The sequence below is a fragment of the Pongo abelii genome, chromosome 9 (assembly GCF_028885655.2).
Source record: "Pongo abelii isolate AG06213 chromosome 9, NHGRI_mPonAbe1-v2.0_pri, whole genome shotgun sequence".
In the NCBI taxonomy this organism is placed as follows: Eukaryota; Metazoa; Chordata; class Mammalia; order Primates; family Hominidae; genus Pongo; species Pongo abelii.
Genome location: NC_071994.2, coordinates 120,652,413 through 120,672,002, shown reverse-complemented (window position 1 = coordinate 120,672,002; position 19,590 = coordinate 120,652,413). Strand labels below are relative to the sequence as shown.

General features: G+C 53.5%; 1 protein-coding gene across 1 annotated transcript in view; it reads left to right on the top strand.

Annotated features, from left to right (window-relative positions):
* DSCAML1 (DS cell adhesion molecule like 1) overlaps window positions 1-17,422 on the top strand; it is a 366,437-nt gene extending 349,015 nt beyond the window's left edge. Inside the window, exons 21-33 of the mRNA XM_024254942.2 lie at window positions 1,033-1,186; window positions 5,167-5,284; window positions 5,674-5,837; window positions 6,113-6,211; window positions 7,149-7,337; window positions 7,822-8,109; window positions 9,434-9,589; window positions 11,738-11,768; window positions 11,954-12,072; window positions 12,700-12,852; window positions 13,468-13,662; window positions 14,165-14,476; window positions 16,391-17,422. Coding sequence (XP_024110710.2) covers window positions 1,033-1,186; window positions 5,167-5,284; window positions 5,674-5,837; window positions 6,113-6,211; window positions 7,149-7,337; window positions 7,822-8,109; window positions 9,434-9,589; window positions 11,738-11,768; window positions 11,954-12,072; window positions 12,700-12,852; window positions 13,468-13,662; window positions 14,165-14,476; window positions 16,391-16,866 — 2,454 coding nt within the window. The 3' untranslated portion in view covers window positions 16,867-17,422. The remainder of the gene's footprint in view (window positions 1-1,032; window positions 1,187-5,166; window positions 5,285-5,673; window positions 5,838-6,112; window positions 6,212-7,148; window positions 7,338-7,821; window positions 8,110-9,433; window positions 9,590-11,737; window positions 11,769-11,953; window positions 12,073-12,699; window positions 12,853-13,467; window positions 13,663-14,164; window positions 14,477-16,390) is intronic.
* Window positions 17,423-19,590: the final 2,168 nt, after the last annotated feature.

The following is a 19,590-nucleotide window of genomic DNA, read 5'->3' as shown; positions in this document are numbered from 1 at the left end:
GTGCCTGTGAGCGTGTGTGTGCAAGATCCCGTGACTGCAGAGATAACTAATTATTAGCTCCCTCTGGCCTTGGGCCCCCGTCTGTTCTGGGGCTGCTCTCCCTCCCCGGACTTCCGTTCTGATTTCAAAGGGGCCCTGGTGCTGTCCTCCTCTCCCTTCCCCGCGGCTGACCAAAAAATAAAATAAAATGAAAGTCAGCCCCATCCCGCCCGTGCCAGGGAAGAGGCTGACAGGAGGTCTGCAAACTAGCGCTTATCAAAAGCTCCTTCTCAAATTCATTTCAATATCTGAGCCTCTGGTTTCCAAGGCAACATAATCTTTTCATCAAAGCAACTGGTAAAACCACTGGGATCCGATATTGTTTTGTTGGCAACTTGTCAAAACTGTCATTTTGTTAAAAAAAAAATTTATAGATTTGTATAACCTACAAATATATATGGTGATCTATACCACTAATAATCATTAATAAAGTGCTACTCAGTAAAGCTTTCACAGTTCCCTCTCCCGCCCCCTCCTCCCTGGACGGGCAGGCGTGCTGCCTGCAAAATGCAGGAGTGGTAATTAGACGGCAGGGCTAGGAGGTGACTGGGAGCCAGGGCAGGCCGCAGGAGCCTGTCTCCAACCCTCATCAGGCAGAGGCAGTCATTTGCCTTCTTCCTGAAGACTCTTTCCTCAGGGCTTTCCTGGGACCCCCTGTCCACCATTCTCCCTTGTCCTGGCTACCCCATCCCTCACCTAAAGCACTCACATCCCCTGGCCTGAGCCACAGCTGCCAGAGCATAGATCAGTTAAACAGGTAAACTGAGGCTGACCCAGCAACACCACGAGGCAGGCCCATCAGCTCCCAGGGACCAAGCCCAGGGCACACTCCGTCCGCTGCATCTCTAAAACTTGGAAAGGGCAAATAGGACAGAATCCTGCCTCCCACCCAACCCCACCATCCTCTCCTCTGAGTCCCGGGCACTGAGGAAGATTTAGAGGCTGGAGGGCCCCAGTTCTGCTTCTTAGAGCCTCTTTGCCTCTGCCCTGCAGGCTCCCAGCGAGTACGAGACGAGTCCAGAGCAGCTTTTCTACCGGATCGCCCACCTAAACCGCGGTCAGCAGTATCTGCTGTGGGTGGCGGCCGTCACCTCCGCCGGCCGGGGCAACAGCAGCGAGAAGGTGACCATCGAGCCTGCTGGCAAGGGTGAGAAACCTGAGGTTGGGGCAGAGGGGCAAACACTTCCAAAAGCTGCCTTCCAGAATCCTAGTTCTCCCCAGACAGGGGCTCTGCCTGCTCCGCTTTATCTGCCACCCGGCTGTGAGGAACTGGCCACTCGCCTGCCTCCTGCACACACCAAGACTGGGCCTCTGCTGCCCCCTGACTCCAGCAAAGCCTCACAACAGGCTGCCTCCAGCTCTTGCCTGGGGCGGGGGGACAGGGTGCACTCAGTTCCTGACTCCAAACCCTACCTCTAACTTGAAAAAAGGGGAGTCGCCCCCTACCCCCAATTCAAAGCCGGGCCTTTGTCCCAATGCTCAGCTCCTCCAGAGGTGGCTACAGCGGGGTGTGCTGCTTCCACAGAGCAGCTGAGGCTCAAAGGAGAGCCCCCGTGCTGAACTGGACACCGGACAGGGGTGGTTCCAGCGATGGCGGATTCCTGCAACCACAGACCTTTACAGAGCGCGTGCTGTGAAGGAGGCTCTGGGCTAGAATCAGACCCTCTTAGGGAGTGCCCCGCTGAATCTCTGACTGGGACATGAGTGTGCCATGGGGGTTGCACCCCCACTTTTCAGAGGAATGACACTTCCAAGGCCTCATCCCCAGGGCAAGCTGCAGCAGCCGCACAGGTAGAACTGCAAGGCTGAGCGTCTGTTCCGTCCCTGGGGCGTAGGAACTGGCCACAACTAGCGCAGGACTGCAGGTCCTCTACTTGCCGCTTGGCCTCCCTGGGCCCCTCCTCACTCCCCCACTGTCTTACCCACCGCAGCCCAGACCAGATGAGGTGGTGCCTGCACAGCCTGGCCACCCTACCTGGGCGACTTAAGCTTCTCTTGGCCCAGATACAAGAACCCCAGCCCTATCCTGCCGCGGGCTCAGAGCCAGCCAGCATCTGATCGAGGGCCTACGGTGGGCCAGGGGCTTCCACCTGCCCTGCCAGCAGGGCTCGTTGACCCATTCCACAGCTGAGCAACCTGAGGCAGGAGTGGCATGGAATGCAAAGACAGCCGGGAAGGAGTGAGCTAGCTCTCTCAGCTCCAAGTCAGGGCTCTTTCCACACAGCCTCAGTGCTTCCTACCACCCCCTTACCCCTACCACCAACCTCTTCTTCAGGAAGGGAAGGGGCCTAGAGCCTATCACCCTTCCAGAACAGCTGCCACTGGCCCAGAGGCAGGAGTGGGAGGGCTGGGCATCTTTGCAGAACGCTGGTCTCTTCTCCTGGGGGCATTAAATAAACACGGTCCTAGAGAGCTATGGACTTCCTAGAACACATTCACACAGCGTCACCTCACAGCTGCCCTGTGAGGTGGGAAAGACAACCACTGCTGCCCCCTTCCCCCATACACACATGCACACACACACTGCACACTCACATATATATGCACACGCACACACTTATACACACAGACCCGCACTCATACACTTATGCACATACACATACTAATGAGCATACACGCGCATACATACACTATACACACTACTACATGCATACACACAGATGCACACACATATATACACTATACACACATGCACACGCATATACACACATACACACTATACACACTAATACATGCATACACACATGCACACATATACACACGCACACACTATACACACTAATACATGCACACACATACATGTGTGCACACACTATACACACTAATACATGCACACATGCACATGCATACACACGCACGCACACACTATATACACTAATACATGCACACATGCACATGCACACACGTACACACTACACACTAATACATGCATACACACATATGCACACGCATATACACACGCATACACACATGCATACACGTGCACACTCACACATGCACACTCACATGCATGTGCACAAACACGCATATGCACACACACACTAACACACGCATCCACACACATCCACACACTCACATGCAGATGCACATACACACCCACACATACACACACATATGCACACACACCCTGAGACACACAGAGATTCGGGGAGCCAACCCCAGCCTGTGGCAAAACCAGGTCTGGAACCTGATCTCTAGAGAAACTCGGAGAACCCCCACAAAGCCCCCAGGCTTCTCACTGCCCCCCCATGGAGGCCGTCTTCATGTGGACCCCTCTGCCGGGCCTGTCTGGTGCCCCCACTGCTCCAAGCAGACCCCAGAACTCCCCTGCTCTGAGAGTGCCTTGGCACCCGGCACGACCAGCACAGGAGCCCATCCCCACGTCCCGCACCTGAACCTCTCAGCTGCTCCCTCACTCTCCCTCCACCCAAGAAGGGCCCAGCTCCATGGGCCTGCTCTACTCTCTGAGGCACTTGGTTCCTTTAAATCTGGGCCTGGCGATCTCCCAGGCACTAGATGCATTTACCTACCCACCACACTCTGGGCACCTGTGGCCTTCTGTGATGCTGCTGACCCAGTCCTCCGCCACCACCCTCGGGACACGCCCGTCCTCTCTGCTTTGCCTGTGCATGCTGATCCTAGAGTTGGTCACTTCCCTGTCAGTCTGCATCCCCTCCTGTGGCCTCATCATGCCTGCCGACTCCCAGATCAGCGTCTTTGGTCCAGGCATCTCTCTGGTGCTCCCAAACACGCACCCATCTGTGGTCTAGCTACAGCTGTGGCTGCACTGTGGACTCAGTATGAGGTGAAGCCATCCGGTCCTTCCTGCCAAGCCTGCCCCTCCTCCAGTGTGCCCTGTTCCCATGAGGGTGCCATCACTCACCTCGGTGGCCCAGCCAGAATCCTGGGAGCCATCCTCCCCTCCCGGCTCTCTTCCCCCAAACCAGCCAGACCCTAAGTTTTGTCAGCTCTTGCTCTGAGCCCCTCATTTCCCCACTGCTACACGTCACCTCCAGCCTGCATTCTGGCCACCATCCTGTCATGGTCTGTGTCCTCCGGGACCCCCTCCACCAAACTATCTTCTGCAAGCAACCAGGATGCATCTGAAATCGGCTGAGGACATCACTCCTTTTTTTTTTTTGAGACAGAGTCTTGCTCTGTCACCCAGCCTGGAGTGCAGTGGTATGATCTCGGCTCACTGCAAACTCCACCTCCCAGGTTCAAGCGATTCTCTCACCTCAGCCTCCCGAGTAACTGGGATTACAGGCACCTGCCATTGTGCCCGGCTAATTTTTGTATTTTTAGTAGAGAGACAGGGTTTCGCCATGTTGGCCAGGCTGGTCTTGAACTTCTGACCTCAACCTCAGGTGATCCGCCTGCCACAGCCTCCCAAAGTGCTGGGATTACAGGCGTGAGCCACCGGGCCTGGCCAGCACCACTTCTTATAACCCTCTGGTGGTGGTGGCTTTCTAAGAGGGAGTCCAGTCTCCTGGCCCTGCCAACAAAGCCCCCGAGATTCTACTTCTGCACGTCCCCCTGGACTCAAGCTTTGGTTACCCCAGAGTATTTGCAAACCCTCACACCTGCCATGAGCTTCAGGTCTCCATGCCCGTGCTTAGTGCTATTCCCTCTTCTTGACATGTGTCTCCTTCCCTGCTTATAAAGTCTTTCTTAGCCTTCAAGTCAGAGCTTCCAATTCCAGATGCTGTTCCCGGCCATTGCCTCCACCGCCCACTTATAGGCAGCATTCATTCCCCCTGCCTCGCACCCCTAGGCTTCCTCGTGCCTGCACCTACCATAGCATTTTGCCCCATTATAATTTTTCCTCAAGTATCTGTCTCCCTTTTGGATGGTGATCAACGTGAGGACAGGGAATAAATCATACTCATTTTTTGAATCCTCAGAGCCTCATGTGATCCTGACCATAACTGGTATTTCATCAATGTTTCTCGAGTCAATGTCTTCCAGCCAATATTCCCTGACACCCACCCCTCACCAAAAGCCCAAGGTGGAGGTCAGATCGGGGAGGGAGGATTTGAACTGTAAATCCAGGGGGCCCTAAGGAAGGAGGCCAGAATATTGTGCAGGGGTAGAAGTGGCGTGGCCCTCATCCTCTCCCCGCTGTAGCCCCAGCAAAGATCATCTCCTTTGGGGGCACCGTGACAACACCTTGGATGAAAGATGTTCGGCTGCCTTGCAATTCAGTGGGAGATCCAGCCCCTGCCGTGAAGTGGACCAAGGACAGGTGTGTGTCAGGACAGTGGAGGGATGAGGTGGCCCCAAAGAGGGATATAGTAGAAGAGCGGTGTGGAGGAGAGTCTGGGGCCCTCCTGCCTGGTGACCCGGTTGCCTCCAGGCCTGTAGAGGCCCTGCAGGGTGTGCTGCTACTGCTCTCTCAAGCAGGCCTGGCCTCCTGGCTCCCCTATTGGGAGCCAAGGACCTCCCTTCCCCAGATGGTTAAAGAGGCCGGGTTACCTCATACCCCCAGGGAGTGCTGAGCAAAGCCCCAAGAACCTGGCATCCCCTGGCGAGCCTCCTTCCACCCCCAGCTCTCTTTGTCACACACTGGGGGGAGGGCCTTAGGACGAAGTGGTGCTTGACATGACCCACCCACCCCGTCCTCGCCCCTGGCAGTGAAGACTCTGCCATTCCGGTGTCCATGGACGGGCACCGGATCATCCACACCAACGGCACGCTGCTGCTGCGTGCAGTGAAGGCTGAGGACTCCGGCTACTACACCTGCACGGCCACCAACACCGGCGGCTTTGACACCATCATCGTCAACCTTCTGGTGCAAGGTGAGGCTCTGTGAGGCAGGTAACCCCGGATGGAGACAGGGATGGAGAAAGGGTAGGGATTCCATCACACGAGAGGGTCCTCGAATGGAAGAAGCCAAACTAAGGGAGAGACAGAACTTTGGGGAAACAGAGGTGCACGTGGAAGGGGAGGCAGGAGAGCTGGGGAGTGGGAGTGAGGGTGTGGGAGAGCCAGCACCTTCCCATCATGGGGGGACCCCCACACCCCATCACAGGGTCCACCCTTGTGCTAAGGGGTGGTGGCTTTCCCTTCATAGTTCCCCCGGACCAGCCCCGCCTCACTGTCTCCAAAACCTCAGCTTCGTCCATCACCCTGACCTGGATTCCAGGTGACAATGGGGGCAGCTCCATCCGAGGTGAGGAGGGGTCTGGATGCGGGGGAAGTTAGGGGAAGGAATTCTGGGCCCGGGGCAGGGAAGGGGCTTCACCCACTTCTGCCATTTGTCTCCAAATGGCAGAAATGATCTGGGGGCCGAGTGACCCACAAGGAAGTCACTCAAGTGCCAAGGGAACTGCAATGGCCCAGGCATCTGGGATTTAGGACGCCCGCCCCTCCAATGCCACTTGTGAGCTGTGTGACCCCGGAATAGGCTGTTTCTCTCTCCGAGTCTGGGTTTCCCAATCTGTCAAAGTAGACAAATGGACTAGATCAGTGCTTTCCAAGTGTGAGTGTGCGTCTGCGTCACCAAGGGGCCTTGTAACAATGCAGTTCTGACTCAGCGCCCTGGGCTGGGGCTGAGGACCTGCCTTTTTTTTTTATTATACTTTAAGTTTTAGGGTACATGTGCACAACGTGCAGGTTTGTTACATATGTATACATGTGCCATGTTGGTGTGCTACACCCATTAACTCGTCATTTAGCATTAGGTATAGGGACCTGCCTTTCTAACACGCCCCAGGTGCTTCTGAGCCTGCTGCTCAGGAGGCCATGCGCGGAGTAGTGAAGGTCTAGACAGGACCCCTTGTGAGCCTCACAACTCTGGTTTTCTCCCCTCCTGAACCTGCCGCTAACCCCTAACACTAGAGCCAAAGCGACAGCATCAAACCTGCCCAGGGGCCGGACCCAGGGCCCTTACAGTGTTTTGTTGATTGGTTGGTTTAATATAGAGAGTTGACTGGGGCTGATCCTTCCTATTTTGCTTCTAAGGAGCATACGCCCATTCCAATGACCAAAAGCCTGACTCTGCCCGCTTCCTGGAGCCCAGCTCCCCTGTTGGGGTACCCGAGGCTGGGCTTCTGCTGCCTTGCCCTGCCCTGCCCTGCCCCCACCTGAATCAGGCCTACCCTCCGCAGGCTTCGTGCTACAGTACTCGGTGGACAACAGCGAGGAGTGGAAGGACGTGTTCATCAGCTCCAGCGAGCGCTCCTTCAAGCTGGACAGCCTCAAGTGTGGCACGTGGTACAAGGTGAAGCTGGCAGCCAAGAACAGCGTGGGCTCTGGGCGCATCAGCGAGATCATCGAGGCCAAGACACACGGGCGGGGTGAGGCCCAGGCCACCGGGGCAGGGAAGGAGCGACAGGCCCAGGGAGGGTGGGCTAGAGGGGCCAGGTATGGGGTATAAGGTGGCTGGGGTGGGGAAGGAGGGGTCCAGGGATGCAGGGAGACTGAAGGGAGGAGCCTCAGCCTCCTTCCCGTCACCACAGTGTCCCGATGGATCCCATTAGGAAAAACTAGTTCCAATTCCCCACCAGGTGGCCGAAGGTGGCATTCCTCTGCCTCTTCCCAGCTCCCTTCCTCCTCTGCTGAGGCCTCTTTCCAGGCCCTGCCCTTTTCTTCCCTCTCCTCCCTCCCCTCCTCTTCCTCCTCTGCGCCCTGGGGCTTCCCCACCCCATCTGTGCCAAACATGTATTCTCCTGGAGCCACTGCCATCCCAGCTGCCCCAGGGAAATCCTTTCCAGCCCAGCCCAGTCCTGCCTCCCCTCCCCCGAGTCTCTCTAACCTCTCTCTCTCCCTCCGGCCTGCCAGAGCCCTCCTTCAGCAAAGACCAACACCTCTTCACCCACATCAACTCCACGCATGCTCGGCTTAACCTGCAGGGCTGGAACAATGGGGGCTGCCCTATCACAGCCATCGTCCTGGAGTACCGGCCCAAGGGGACCTGGGCCTGGCAGGGCCTCCGGGCCAACAGCTCCGGGGAGGTGTTTCTGACAGAACTGCGAGAGGCCACGTGGTACGAGCTGCGCATGAGGGCTTGCAACAGCGCCGGTTGTGGCAATGAGACGGCCCAGTTCGCCACGCTGGACTACGATGGCAGTGAGTTGCAAGGGTGGGAGGGATGGCACAGAGGCTGGAGCAGGGTGGTGCGAAGGAAGTGGGCAGAGTGGCAGATACATAAAGAGACAGACTAATAGAAAAACAGGCAGGAATGCAGGCGGGAGAAATGCTGGCCCACAGGTGAAGGGGCTGACAAAGGGAACATCAGGTTTGTTGCAGCCAGGTAAGCGGGCAGATGCACCAATGGCCACTACAGATGGACAGACACATAGGTCAGTAATACCAAAGATGGAGAGTCTTTGAAGCTGCAGTCCTCAATCACTGTGCATTGTTTCAGGGAGGTGACAAAGGAGGTAGAGGTGTGGTTGAGGTCCTGACCTCTAAGAACTTTCTGCTGATATGGAATATTAGCCAGGAGGGGACAGCCTATGCTGCAGTCACAAATACCAAAACCTGGTGGCTTAACCCTGTACTGATTTGTTTCTTGCTCTCTTGGAGTCCTGCAAGGGTTGTGTGGCCACCATCTTTTTGAACATGGAGACTCCAGGATCCACAGAAAAGGCATACTACCAGTTCCTAACTGCCTCTGCCACATAGGGATACATATACACATGCACACATACACACACACACACACACACACACACATCCATTGAAGGAACATGGAAGGCTGAATTCATAGAAGCCCATTGTCACAAGTCTACCTATGTGCTAAGGAAACAGAATAAAAGCAGTATTAGAAGAGGATGGACTCAAGCAAGGAAGGCTTCATGAAGGAGGTGACTCTTAAGCAAAGCTCTGAAACAGGCAAGGATCAGGGCTTGGCAGAGGGTTATGTCAGCAGGAGAACTTGCCATGCTTCCCCACAGGAGCCCCGCGTTAACAGATATGGCCCCCGGGAGGGGTGAGCAGGGAGAGAATGTAGGGTTTGTAGTGGTTTTTGTCCCCATCTGGGTAAGAGAACCGAGGGCCCACTGCCCTGACTTCTCCCTACCGTGCTTCACCCTTTGTTCTCCCCACCCCAGCTGGATATGAGAATTTAAGCCCATCAATCTACTCTCTAGGAATGAGCACTGAACTCCAACAGGCGAGAGACTAACTCCAGGAGACTTTAGGCTAATTCCACAACAGTACCAGGAAGTTGTTAATATAATGCAATATTAAAACTACACAACTGTTCATGGCTGTCCTGATAGGACCGGAATTTGGGGAGGAGAGGGGAAGTCCAGGGTTCTGTGCCAGGAGGTGGAGGTCAGAGCCCAAGAGCAGCAAGAGAGGTCAGAGGACTGCCCCATCCATGAGATGTTCTGCACAGCACCTGGCTCATAAGGGACATCTAATTGTATTCTTTGCCCTCATTCAGGCACCATTCCACCCATCAAGTCTGCTCAAGGTGAAGGGGACGATGTGAAGAAGCTGTTCACCATCGGCTGCCCCGTCATCCTGGCCACACTGGGGGTGGCATTGCTCTTCATTGTACGCAAGAAGAGGAAGGAGAAACGGCTGAAGCGACTCCGAGGTGGGGGAGCTTCCTATGGGCCTTCCAGGAGGGGGTATTGGCTCTCGGCCACATTGTCCCCACTTTACTGGCTCACAGCACCATCTGGATAATACAGAGTGCCTGTGTCCCCTTGAAGAAGGAGCAGCCACTCAAACTTTCTGAAACCTCCTTAGTTCAGAAGGTTTCATTCACCACTTCCTCCTCTATGCCCCCAAGACTTTGTGCCTGCCCCAATCAGGGCTAATATTTAGAGGTACACACTGGTAAAGCCATGTTGATTGTTAAAAATTTAAGCATTTCCATGTTGGTTGGTAAACAGATGTTGCTCCTTTCCACACTGGATGCTTCATCCCCTCTCACGGGATCCCTGCAACTTTCCTAGGACCCATCCACTAAAGAATAGACCTGCAGGTAGTCTCTAGGACAATGCTCAGTTCTAACTGGGCAGTTTCTGCACCATGTCAGGTGTTAAATATTTTGAATATTATCCCCTTTTTCCATTACCTGATGCCACAGTCTACTGTGAATGGGTCTGATTTACCTCGATTTTCCCACAGCCTAATACAGTGTCCGGCACCTACTAGTTGCTTCGTAAATATACTTTCACTTATTTGGAAAACTTTTATTGAGTCTGCTTCATCATAGATACTGCAAGACTACAGAGATCAATAAAGAACTGCCAAGCCATACTCTTACAGAGTTTATCATCTAATGTGAGGCGCCAGGAGACAATAGTAGCATAGAAGAGGGAATGACTAATGCTCCCTATTGTGTTCAGGAATTGGCTAAATGGATGAATAGATGGTTCAATGGATGGTTGATAACTGGATGGATGGAAGGAAGGAAGGATGGATGGATGGATGGATGATTGAGTGGATAATTGAATGACTAGATGGGTGAGTAGTTACAATGGATCACTGAATAAATGGTTGAATGGAAGGATGTATAGATGGAAGGATGTTTGGATGGCTGAATAGATGGCTGGGTGTAAGGATGGTTGAATAAAAGGTTGAATGAATAGATGGGTGGATGGATGGATAAATCGATGGATTGTTGAATGGCTAGATAATGATTACATGAATAGTTGAACAGATGGGTAGATGATTGAACAGATGCTTGGATGGATGGATGACTATTCTGATAGATCAACGGATGACTAGATGGATGGATGGCTGGATGGAAAAACTATTGGAATTGTGGAATGATTGGGTGAATGGTTAAAGGAGTGGTTGGATGTAAGGTTTAATATATAAATATAAGAATGATTGAATGGATGTTGAATGCATGAGTGGATGGTTGAATGGATTACTGGTTGAATCAATGGGTGGATGGATAGACAGATAGATGGAGGTTGAATAGGTGGATGATGAATTAATGGTTGGTTGGATGGATGAATGGATAATTGGATGGTAGATGGTTAGGTAGATGGATGGCTAGATCAATGGATGGATGGATGGATGGATGGATCAATGGATGGGTGAATGGATAGCCAGACAATTGGATGATTGGATGCATGCATACAGCTATTGGGATTCATTCTGACAGCTCATTCTCAGGTATCAGGGGTCTAATAAATTAACTAGGCCCTTTAATTCTTCTCTCTTCCAAATTCCTAACTTGAGAGTCCTGATCCTATTCAAGGCCCAAGCAGGGGCCCCAAAATCCATCCATGGACTTTTTGGGGACAGAGGCCCCAGAGGAGGAAGTGAAGCCTCTTGGTTGATATGAGAGTTTAATCATCTGGGGCTTCCCATTGACCACCTCTACTACATCCTCCACTCTCTCCTCTCCCCAAGATATAACTGAGGATAAACCTTCCACTGATACCCATTTCCAGCCTGTTATGGTGTCATGTTTAAGTAGAGTCAATTCATGAAGCAGATGAGGCACTAGCTATGCCCCCTGTGCTTTGGGAAGGTTCTCTTGATTAGATAAAATTCGAAGAAAGGAAAACAGACTTGAGCCAAATCCTGAATTTGGAGCAGTGAAACCGCGTCATGTTTTGGGCTGTTTTGTAGGTCCTTACATTTCTCCTTCTGCTTCTTAGGAGACCAGCCCTGGCCCCACTTTAAGGAATTCTCCACCTTGTTTCCCATGCCTCTCCCATTGTCATCCTGTTCAAACTTCATTCTCACCCAGCCCTCCTCTCCCTCTACTGTTTTGCAGATGCAAAGAGTTTGGCAGAAATGTTGATAAGGTGGGTATCACCAAGCTGCTTCCTTTCTCCTCCCTTCTCCCCTCTCTACTGAGGACGACTCAGGAGCCTCACTCTGAACTCCCAGAATAGGAGGCAGGCTTCTAAGATCCCACTGTCCTGCAAAGCCCCCTCCCCCAACACCTTATGGCTGCTGAGCCACCCACCTCCAGTCTTTCTCCCCACAGCAAGAACAATAGAAGCTTTGACACCCCTGTGAAAGGGCCACCCCAGGGCCCACGGCTACACATTGACATCCCCAGGGTCCAGCTGCTCATCGAGGACAAAGAAGGCATCAAGCAGCTGGGTGAGTGACAGGTGCCACAAGCTCCCTGTCCTGCTGGGTGTGCTTCCCCAGGCTACAACCCATGGAAGTCAAACACCAGCCCTCATGGCAGTGCCCAGGGTTCTGGCAGTAGCCCCATCAACTACTCAACAACCTTAGAACTCATTGTGGTTTCTCTCAAGGGCTAATTTTCCTCCTCTGTCCAACGGAGGGAATTGCTGGCCTTTCTGTGACTCAACATTGGATAAAGCCTGGGTTGGTGGGTCATGCCTGTTATCCCAGCACTTTGGGAGGCCAAGGAGGGAGGATCACTTGAGGCCAGAAGTTCGAGACCAGCATGGGCAACATAGTGAGATCCCATTTCTACCATAAAAAAAAAATAGCCAGGCATGGTGACGCATCCTGTAGTCTCAGCTACTCGGGAGGTTGAAGTAGGAGGATAGCTTGAGCCCAGGAGATTGAGGTGGCTGCAGTGAGCAATGATCACAATTAAGCCTGGGCAACAGAGTAAGACCCTGTCTCAAAAAAACAAACAAATCCACAAACAAAAAACACATTGGATATAGACAAAGAGAAATTCAGTCACGTCCAAAAGAGCTTTAAAAAACAATTGTAAAGGACTCCTAGTAATTATCCTTCTTTCCCCAGGAGATGACAAGGCCACCATCCCTGTGACAGATGCTGAGTTCAGCCAAGCTGTCAACCCACAGAGCTTCTGTACTGGCGTCTCCTTACACCACCCAGCCCTCATCCAGAGCACAGGACCCCTCATCGACATGTCTGACATCCGGCCAGGAACCAGTATGCATTATCCCCAGGGAGACAGCCCTCTTCCCACCCAGGGTGGCTTGGGCATAGCATGACACAGAGGTGGTGTTTTTTTAAAAGGGAGGAGGGAGCGTAATGGAATAGAATGGAAAAATGGAAAGCACTGGAATTAGCGTCTAGAGACCTCAATTGCAGATTTACTAACTGTGACCTTGGGCGTATCACTAACTTTATCTCTCTGGGTCTGTTTCCTTACCTAGAAATTTTGAGAGTATTGGGTATTCGTGTTCTCCAAGGGTCTATCTCTAGCACTGTATATCTGGACATAGGATAGAACACATCAAGGACTGTAGGGAATGAATGGACAGTCAGGAGGCAGCAGGAAAGGACATCACATTCTCCCCCCAGGTGGAAGGAAGAGATGGGGTGGGTGGGGAGAATGCCCTCCACTGCCCCCACACCTTGACTCAATTGCTCTTCTCCTCTGGGGACAGTGATGTGGTTAGGAAAGGCAGCATTCCCAAGGGAGCTTCTGTGGCTGCGTCTGCCTCTTCCCTTGCTCCCCCCTGCCCTTTCTGGTAAGTGCCAGCTGCCCAAGCCTGGGTGCCTTTGGTTGGAGGATGCAATTTCTTGCTTCTGTCTGTGCAGATCCAGTGTCCAGGAAGAATGTGAAGTCAGCCCACAGCACCCGGAACCGGTACTCAAGCCAGTGGACCCTGACCAAGTGCCAGGCCTCCACACCCGCCCGCACCCTCACCTCCGACTGGCGCACCGTGGGCTCCCAGCATGGTGTCACGGTCACTGAGAGTGACAGCTACAGTGCCAGCCTGTCCCAGGACACAGGTGTGCCTAAGGCCCTGCTGGCATCCTGAACACCTCCCCCCAGTTCCCCATAATTCACCTTCACCTTCTGTTCTTCCCAGCTTCTACCCACCAGCTCATGGGGCCCAAGGCGCACAAGTCAGTTTCATGTCTAGCTGGTCACTGACCTACTGTGCAGCTGGGACAAAGACACTTGACCTCACTGAGCTCTACTTGGTCAGGGAGTTAATTTTGCTTTCCCAAAAATTGTCAGAGAAAATGGTACACATGATGTTCACTGGAGAAAGGGCTGAATGTTCCAGGGGTTGGTTGCTTATTTTCAAGCATGAAAGATGTTCTGCCCTTCATGATCCAAAGATCCTACTTCTGCCACCACTGCCACCTTCACGGGATCTTCTCAGCCTGGTGCCCTCCATGGACAGACTTCCAGATGGCTGCTGGGGTTACGGGCAGGGCAAGTGCTCAGTCAGTCTCACTTATACCCTTCTCCCTGTAACCCATCCCTTTCCTCTTAACTCCCCAGACAAAGGAAGGAACAGCATGGTGTCCACTGAGAGTGCCTCTTCCACCTACGAGGAGCTGGCCCGGGCCTATGAGCATGCCAAGCTGGAGGAGCAGCTGCAGCACGCCAAGTTTGAGATCACCGAGTGCTTCATCTCTGACAGTTCCTCTGACCAGATGACCACAGGCACCAACGAGAACGCCGACAGCATGACGTCCATGAGCACACCCTCAGAGCCTGGCATCTGCCGCTTTACCGCCTCACCACCCAAGCCCCAGGATGCAGACCGGGGCAAAAACGTGGCTGTGCCCATCCCTCACCGGGCCAACAAGAGTGAGTGCTCAGACCACCTCCCAGGCAGTGCCCCCCGCCTCCTGGCCCCAGCCCCATGAGCCCTGGCTAGATCTAGTCCTGCCAGCACCAGGATCCTGCCAGCCCAGCTTGGCTGCTTGGCAGTGCAGAGTGGTACCAACAGCAAGGACTTAGGAGCAGGCAGATCAGGACCCACATCCTGGCTTAACCTCTTCCTATGTCTGTGGCCTCGGGCAAGTCATTTAACCTCTGTGGCCTTAAGTTTCTCATTTGTAAAATGCCAACGATAGTATCTACTTTGCATTGTCATAATGGGCATTAGAAATGATATACATCCCCAGCGTGTCGTAAGTCCTCATTCATTCAGTAGTGAGCATCCTCTTAATCTGAAGCTGTGCCAGGATGGAAACAGATCCCTTCAGGGTCAGCTGCCCAAGGGCCTCTGGTCTCAATGCTGTTTGAATTTAATCCAGACCCAAACAAACAATCCTGGCAGCTCCGCCCACCATGGTCATACCTCTCAGTAGGCAGTGACCTGGTCTGGCTGGGAACCACCTGACCCCAGGGGCCTGGCCAGAGCATATGTCCTTAGAGGCTGGCAGGGCAGCGCTAGGATCACCAGGGGGAGTCTATCAGCAGATGCTGGGGTCACAGCATGCAAAGCCCAGACTATCAAACAATGCAGTCTGGTCTGCTTAGCACTGGCCCTGCTAACTGAGGCAGGGGGCGGGGCTGTCTGGGTCATGGAAAGAAGAGCCTGGAGCAATGGAAAGACTGTGGAGACTGTGACCCTGAATGACACCCCCGCCCCTTTTGGCTGTGCAAATTTAGGCAAATGATTTAATCTCTCTGAACCTCAGTTCCCTCACTTGTAAAGTGCAGACGGGTATTAACCAATCCTAGGGGCTGTCGTGAGGATTCAATAAGAAAATCTAAGGAAAATGCCTGGCCCAGCTCCCCAGGGGAAGAGGCCCATTTGCAGGCAGGGTGCCTATGGAGCACGGGGGGTCAGGCGGCAGAGGTCTAGAAGCAAGTCACATGGAGGCAGTTTAAGAAATAAGGAACTAGGTTGGGCGCAGTAGCTCATGCCTGTAATACCAGCACTTTGGGAGGCCAAGGCAGGTGGATCACCTGAGGTCAGGAGTTCCAGACCAGCCTGGCCAACGTGGCAAAACCCCATCTCTACTAAAAAATACAGAAATTAGCTGGGCGTGGTGGCACATGCCTGTAATCCCAGCTACTCGGGAAGCGGAGGTTGCAGTGAGCCAAGATCGTGCCACTGCACTCCAGCCTGGATGACAGAGCGAGACTCCGTCTCAAAAAAAAAAAGAAATTAGGAACTCTCCACCTGGAGAAGAGGGGACCAAGGGGGAGGAGAGGGGATATGTAGCTGACTTCAAACATCTGGAAGGCTGCCATGGGAAAGAGAGGGACGCCTTACTCTGTGAGACCTCAGAGAACAGAACCAGGCTCCATGGTGGGGAGGCGACAGGGAATGATATTCCTTTCCTCCTCAGGGTAAAGAAAAGCTTTCCACCAGCCAGAGCCATTAGGACATCCTCGTCCTTAGCAGTAGTGAGCTCTCCACTACCGGAAGCTGACCAGCCTCTAGTGACCATTGAACAACAAGCATCCATGTACTGGACAGCTGTTATCTGCACCAGTCACTGTAGCAAAGCACTTTACCTCCCTCATCTCATTCGCTCCTCACAATAATCCTGTGGGGAAGTAAGATCATCCCCATTTCACAGATAAGGAAACGAAGGCTCAGAAAGGCCAAGTACCCGACCTTTCCGCTACTCTTTATTGCCCCCCTAGTGGAGGGGCCCCTATGCCAGATCAGAGAGAAGACTGGGGGCAGGCGATGGGGTGGGGGCTGAACGAGCTGCTTCCAGAGGCCTCTGACTCTAACATCCTCTGCCTCTGTGATTCCAGGTGACTACTGCAACCTGCCCCTGTATGCCAAGTCAGAGGCCTTCTTTCGAAAGGCAGATGGACGTGAGCCCTGCCCTGTGGTCCCACCCCGTGAGGCCTCCATCCGGAACCTGGCTCGAACCTACCACACCCAGGCTCGCCACCTGACCCTGGACCCTGCCAGCAAGCCCTTGGGCCTCCCCCACCCAGGGGCCCCCGCTGCCGCCTCCACAGCCACCTTACCTCAGAGGACTCTGGCCATGCCAGCCCCCCCAGCTGGCACAGCTCCCCCAGCTCCCGGCCCCACCCCTGCTGAGCCCCCCACCGCCCCCAGCGCTGCCCCTCCAGCCCCCAGCACCGAGCCTCCACGAGCCGGGGGCCCACACACCAAAATGGGGGGCTCCAGGGACTCGCTTCTCGAGATGAGCACATCAGGGGTAGGGAGGTCTCAGAAGCAGGGGGCCGGGGCCTACTCCAAATCCTACACCCTGGTGTAGGGCCGGCAGGAAGAGCAGCCATGCCTGGACCGCGCCATGCCGCAGCCCCACACGCCAGCTCGGCTGTTTTTCTGCATTATTTATATTCAACTGACAGACGAAAACCAACCAACGACAAAACAAAAACCCCCAATCATGAACGCCTGTACATAGAACTCTTTTGTACAAATGAAACTATTTTCTTCTTCTCCATGAAGCCAGGGCACAAAGAATTTGACAGTACAAGTCAAATCCCCCACCCCACAAAATATGTGTGGAGATATATATACATATATAGACAGATAGGAACGCATCCACAAGCTATATATCTATATATTTCTCTCACCCTATTTTGAGACAGAGGCACAAAGACTCAGCAATTTTTTTCCCTCCTCCTCACCCTCCCCCCAATCTAGGTGGTTTTGACAAAGACCAAAATCCCAACTCAGAGACACTGCATGCGATTTTACTGTTCCAAGAAAACCAGGAGTTGCTTCAATTTGCAGATGCTTATGTGTTAATACCTTTTTCTATGAAAAAAGACCCAGCGCCGTGTGCAATAAAGGTTATGTTTCTATGTTGTGGCTTTTTCCCATCTAGCGAGGGCCAGCGGGCAGGGAGGAGAGACCCCGATCCCAGGCCGTCTGTCTCTCATAAAGAGACTTCGTGAGAATCCTGGGCTTTGGCTCAGTGCTCTAAGACTTTCAAAGGCTTGCAATTAGCCAAAGTGCCTCCTCTTCTGTTCTCAGAGCTGTGCTGGGCCCGCAAGGGGAACTAGGTCGGTGGCTTCGTGCAAACTCCTAAACCCCTCTGACCCAGTGTCCTTACCTGTAAACGGAGGGAAGCTTGTAGCAGATGGAATGAGGCAACCTTGGCTCACCAAGCGCTGGGGAGCCTGGGATAGGGGAGGGGTTGCCTACTGGCTTCTTTCCTCCAAGAGAGTGCAGGGTAGCCAGGGGGCCAGGACTATACAAGAACACTAGCCCACAGTTGTGAAAGAGGTGCCTATTGGGAGCGGGGAAGAAGAGATTATCTATAGCTGGGGCACCAGGCCAAGGCCTAAAGTTCTGGGCTGACTGTTAGGACCAGATGAGGTCAGAGGGAGAAGAAAAGTCGTCGGAGGTGAGAGGAGTGAGAGAAGCTCATGGAGGAGAGGGAATGGAGCTCAGTCAAAGAGAAGCAGGTCAGCACACCAGGTACCTCACCTGGCTTCCAAGGAGTTAGCCAAGCGGAAGAAAAGGCGTCCACACGGAGGAGCAGGCAAGGTGCCATGGGTGTGCAGAGGCCCGGTTTCTGATGAGAGGGCCCAGAGGGCATCACAGGAGGTGACAGGTGAGATGGACCTCCAGGGACTTGAAGGTTTGGAGAGGCAGAAGCAGGTGACTGGCCCCTGGGTGAAAAGGAAGTGCACCTAAGAGGTGCACAGGGGGCTCTTGAGTTGAGCACTGCAATTGAGGCTGAGCTGTGGATCAGGAACCTGGAAGGAAGGTGAGTCTGCGACCCACTGCTCCCTAGTACCTGAGAGGAGGAACTGGGAAGGGCTGGAGAGGGAGGGAGGAGTTCGTGCATGCAGGCAGCTGATACCTATCAGCCTGGGCCCCGGTGAGGCCGCACCTGGGATGCATGACCTTTCATAGAAGCATCTTCCGAATAGCAACTCATCCCACAAATTCTCTCTGAGCACCTAGAGTGTGTGGGATGCAGAGGAGTTCCTCGCATGAATAACTGGATTCCCGGGTCGGCACCGTGAGAGGGGAGGGGCAGAGATTCCGTACGCCTCGGTATTCCTAGGCTCATGAAGAAATGCTCATCTCAGCCCCCACACCCAGGACCCAGCCAGGAGAAGCAGCTAACGGCATCAGTTGAAAACCAAAGCTCTGCATTCCAGACACCTGGTGACAGCCCAGCTTCGTTCCATCCCTGGGAGGACGGAACGCCTCCCAAGGACGCGCACGCCATCTGCAGGTCGCCTCCAGAACTGCAAGCACAACGATCAAACCTGAGCGGTCTGCATAGAAAGCCCCCCCAGCCCCACCTCCCCGGCACACCAGACGCTGGGCAAACAAACACGAATCAGAGCCACCTCCAACCAGCAAGAGGGAATGAAAAACTCCTCAGAGGCTAGAGGCGCAGAAGATGGAACCAGCCTAAGGGCTACGAAGGGGAACGCTGTCGTGAAAATACATTACGGATCACGATACTACGTGCCAGGTGCTGCTTGTAACCTCATTGCAGACTTGGGAGAAAGGTATCACGATTACCACTTGACAGGTGAGAAGGTTAGAGGAGCTAGAAGAGATGGGAATGAGATTTAAACTCATGAGCGTCCAGTTCCTTAATTGGACATCCAGTTCCTGAGCCATACTACCTGCTGTTCCACTGTTCAAAGATTAGAGTTTCAGTTCTTCCCCGAGGATGTTGCCAGGGGAAGAGTCCGCCAGGTCCAGGGAGCAAGCTGGACGTATGGGCAGAAAAACAGTTGATGTGACGCTATCAGTAAACAGTTGAGGCAGGTGACCCAATATGCAGCACAGGATGGATCAAGGGCTCCGAAGTACTTTACCCTGGTGAGGGGCAGTGGTAGAAAAGGTGGAATTCAGCTCTGGAGAGCTGTTGGAGGTCTGGGACCTGAGGTGAACTCTGTAGGATGAGAAAGATTTGGAAAGGCAACAGAAAAGTAAGATGTGGGCCAGTTTAGCTTGTATTCCACTGGGCTAGGCCCCTTAGGCTTATAAAGCACAAAGT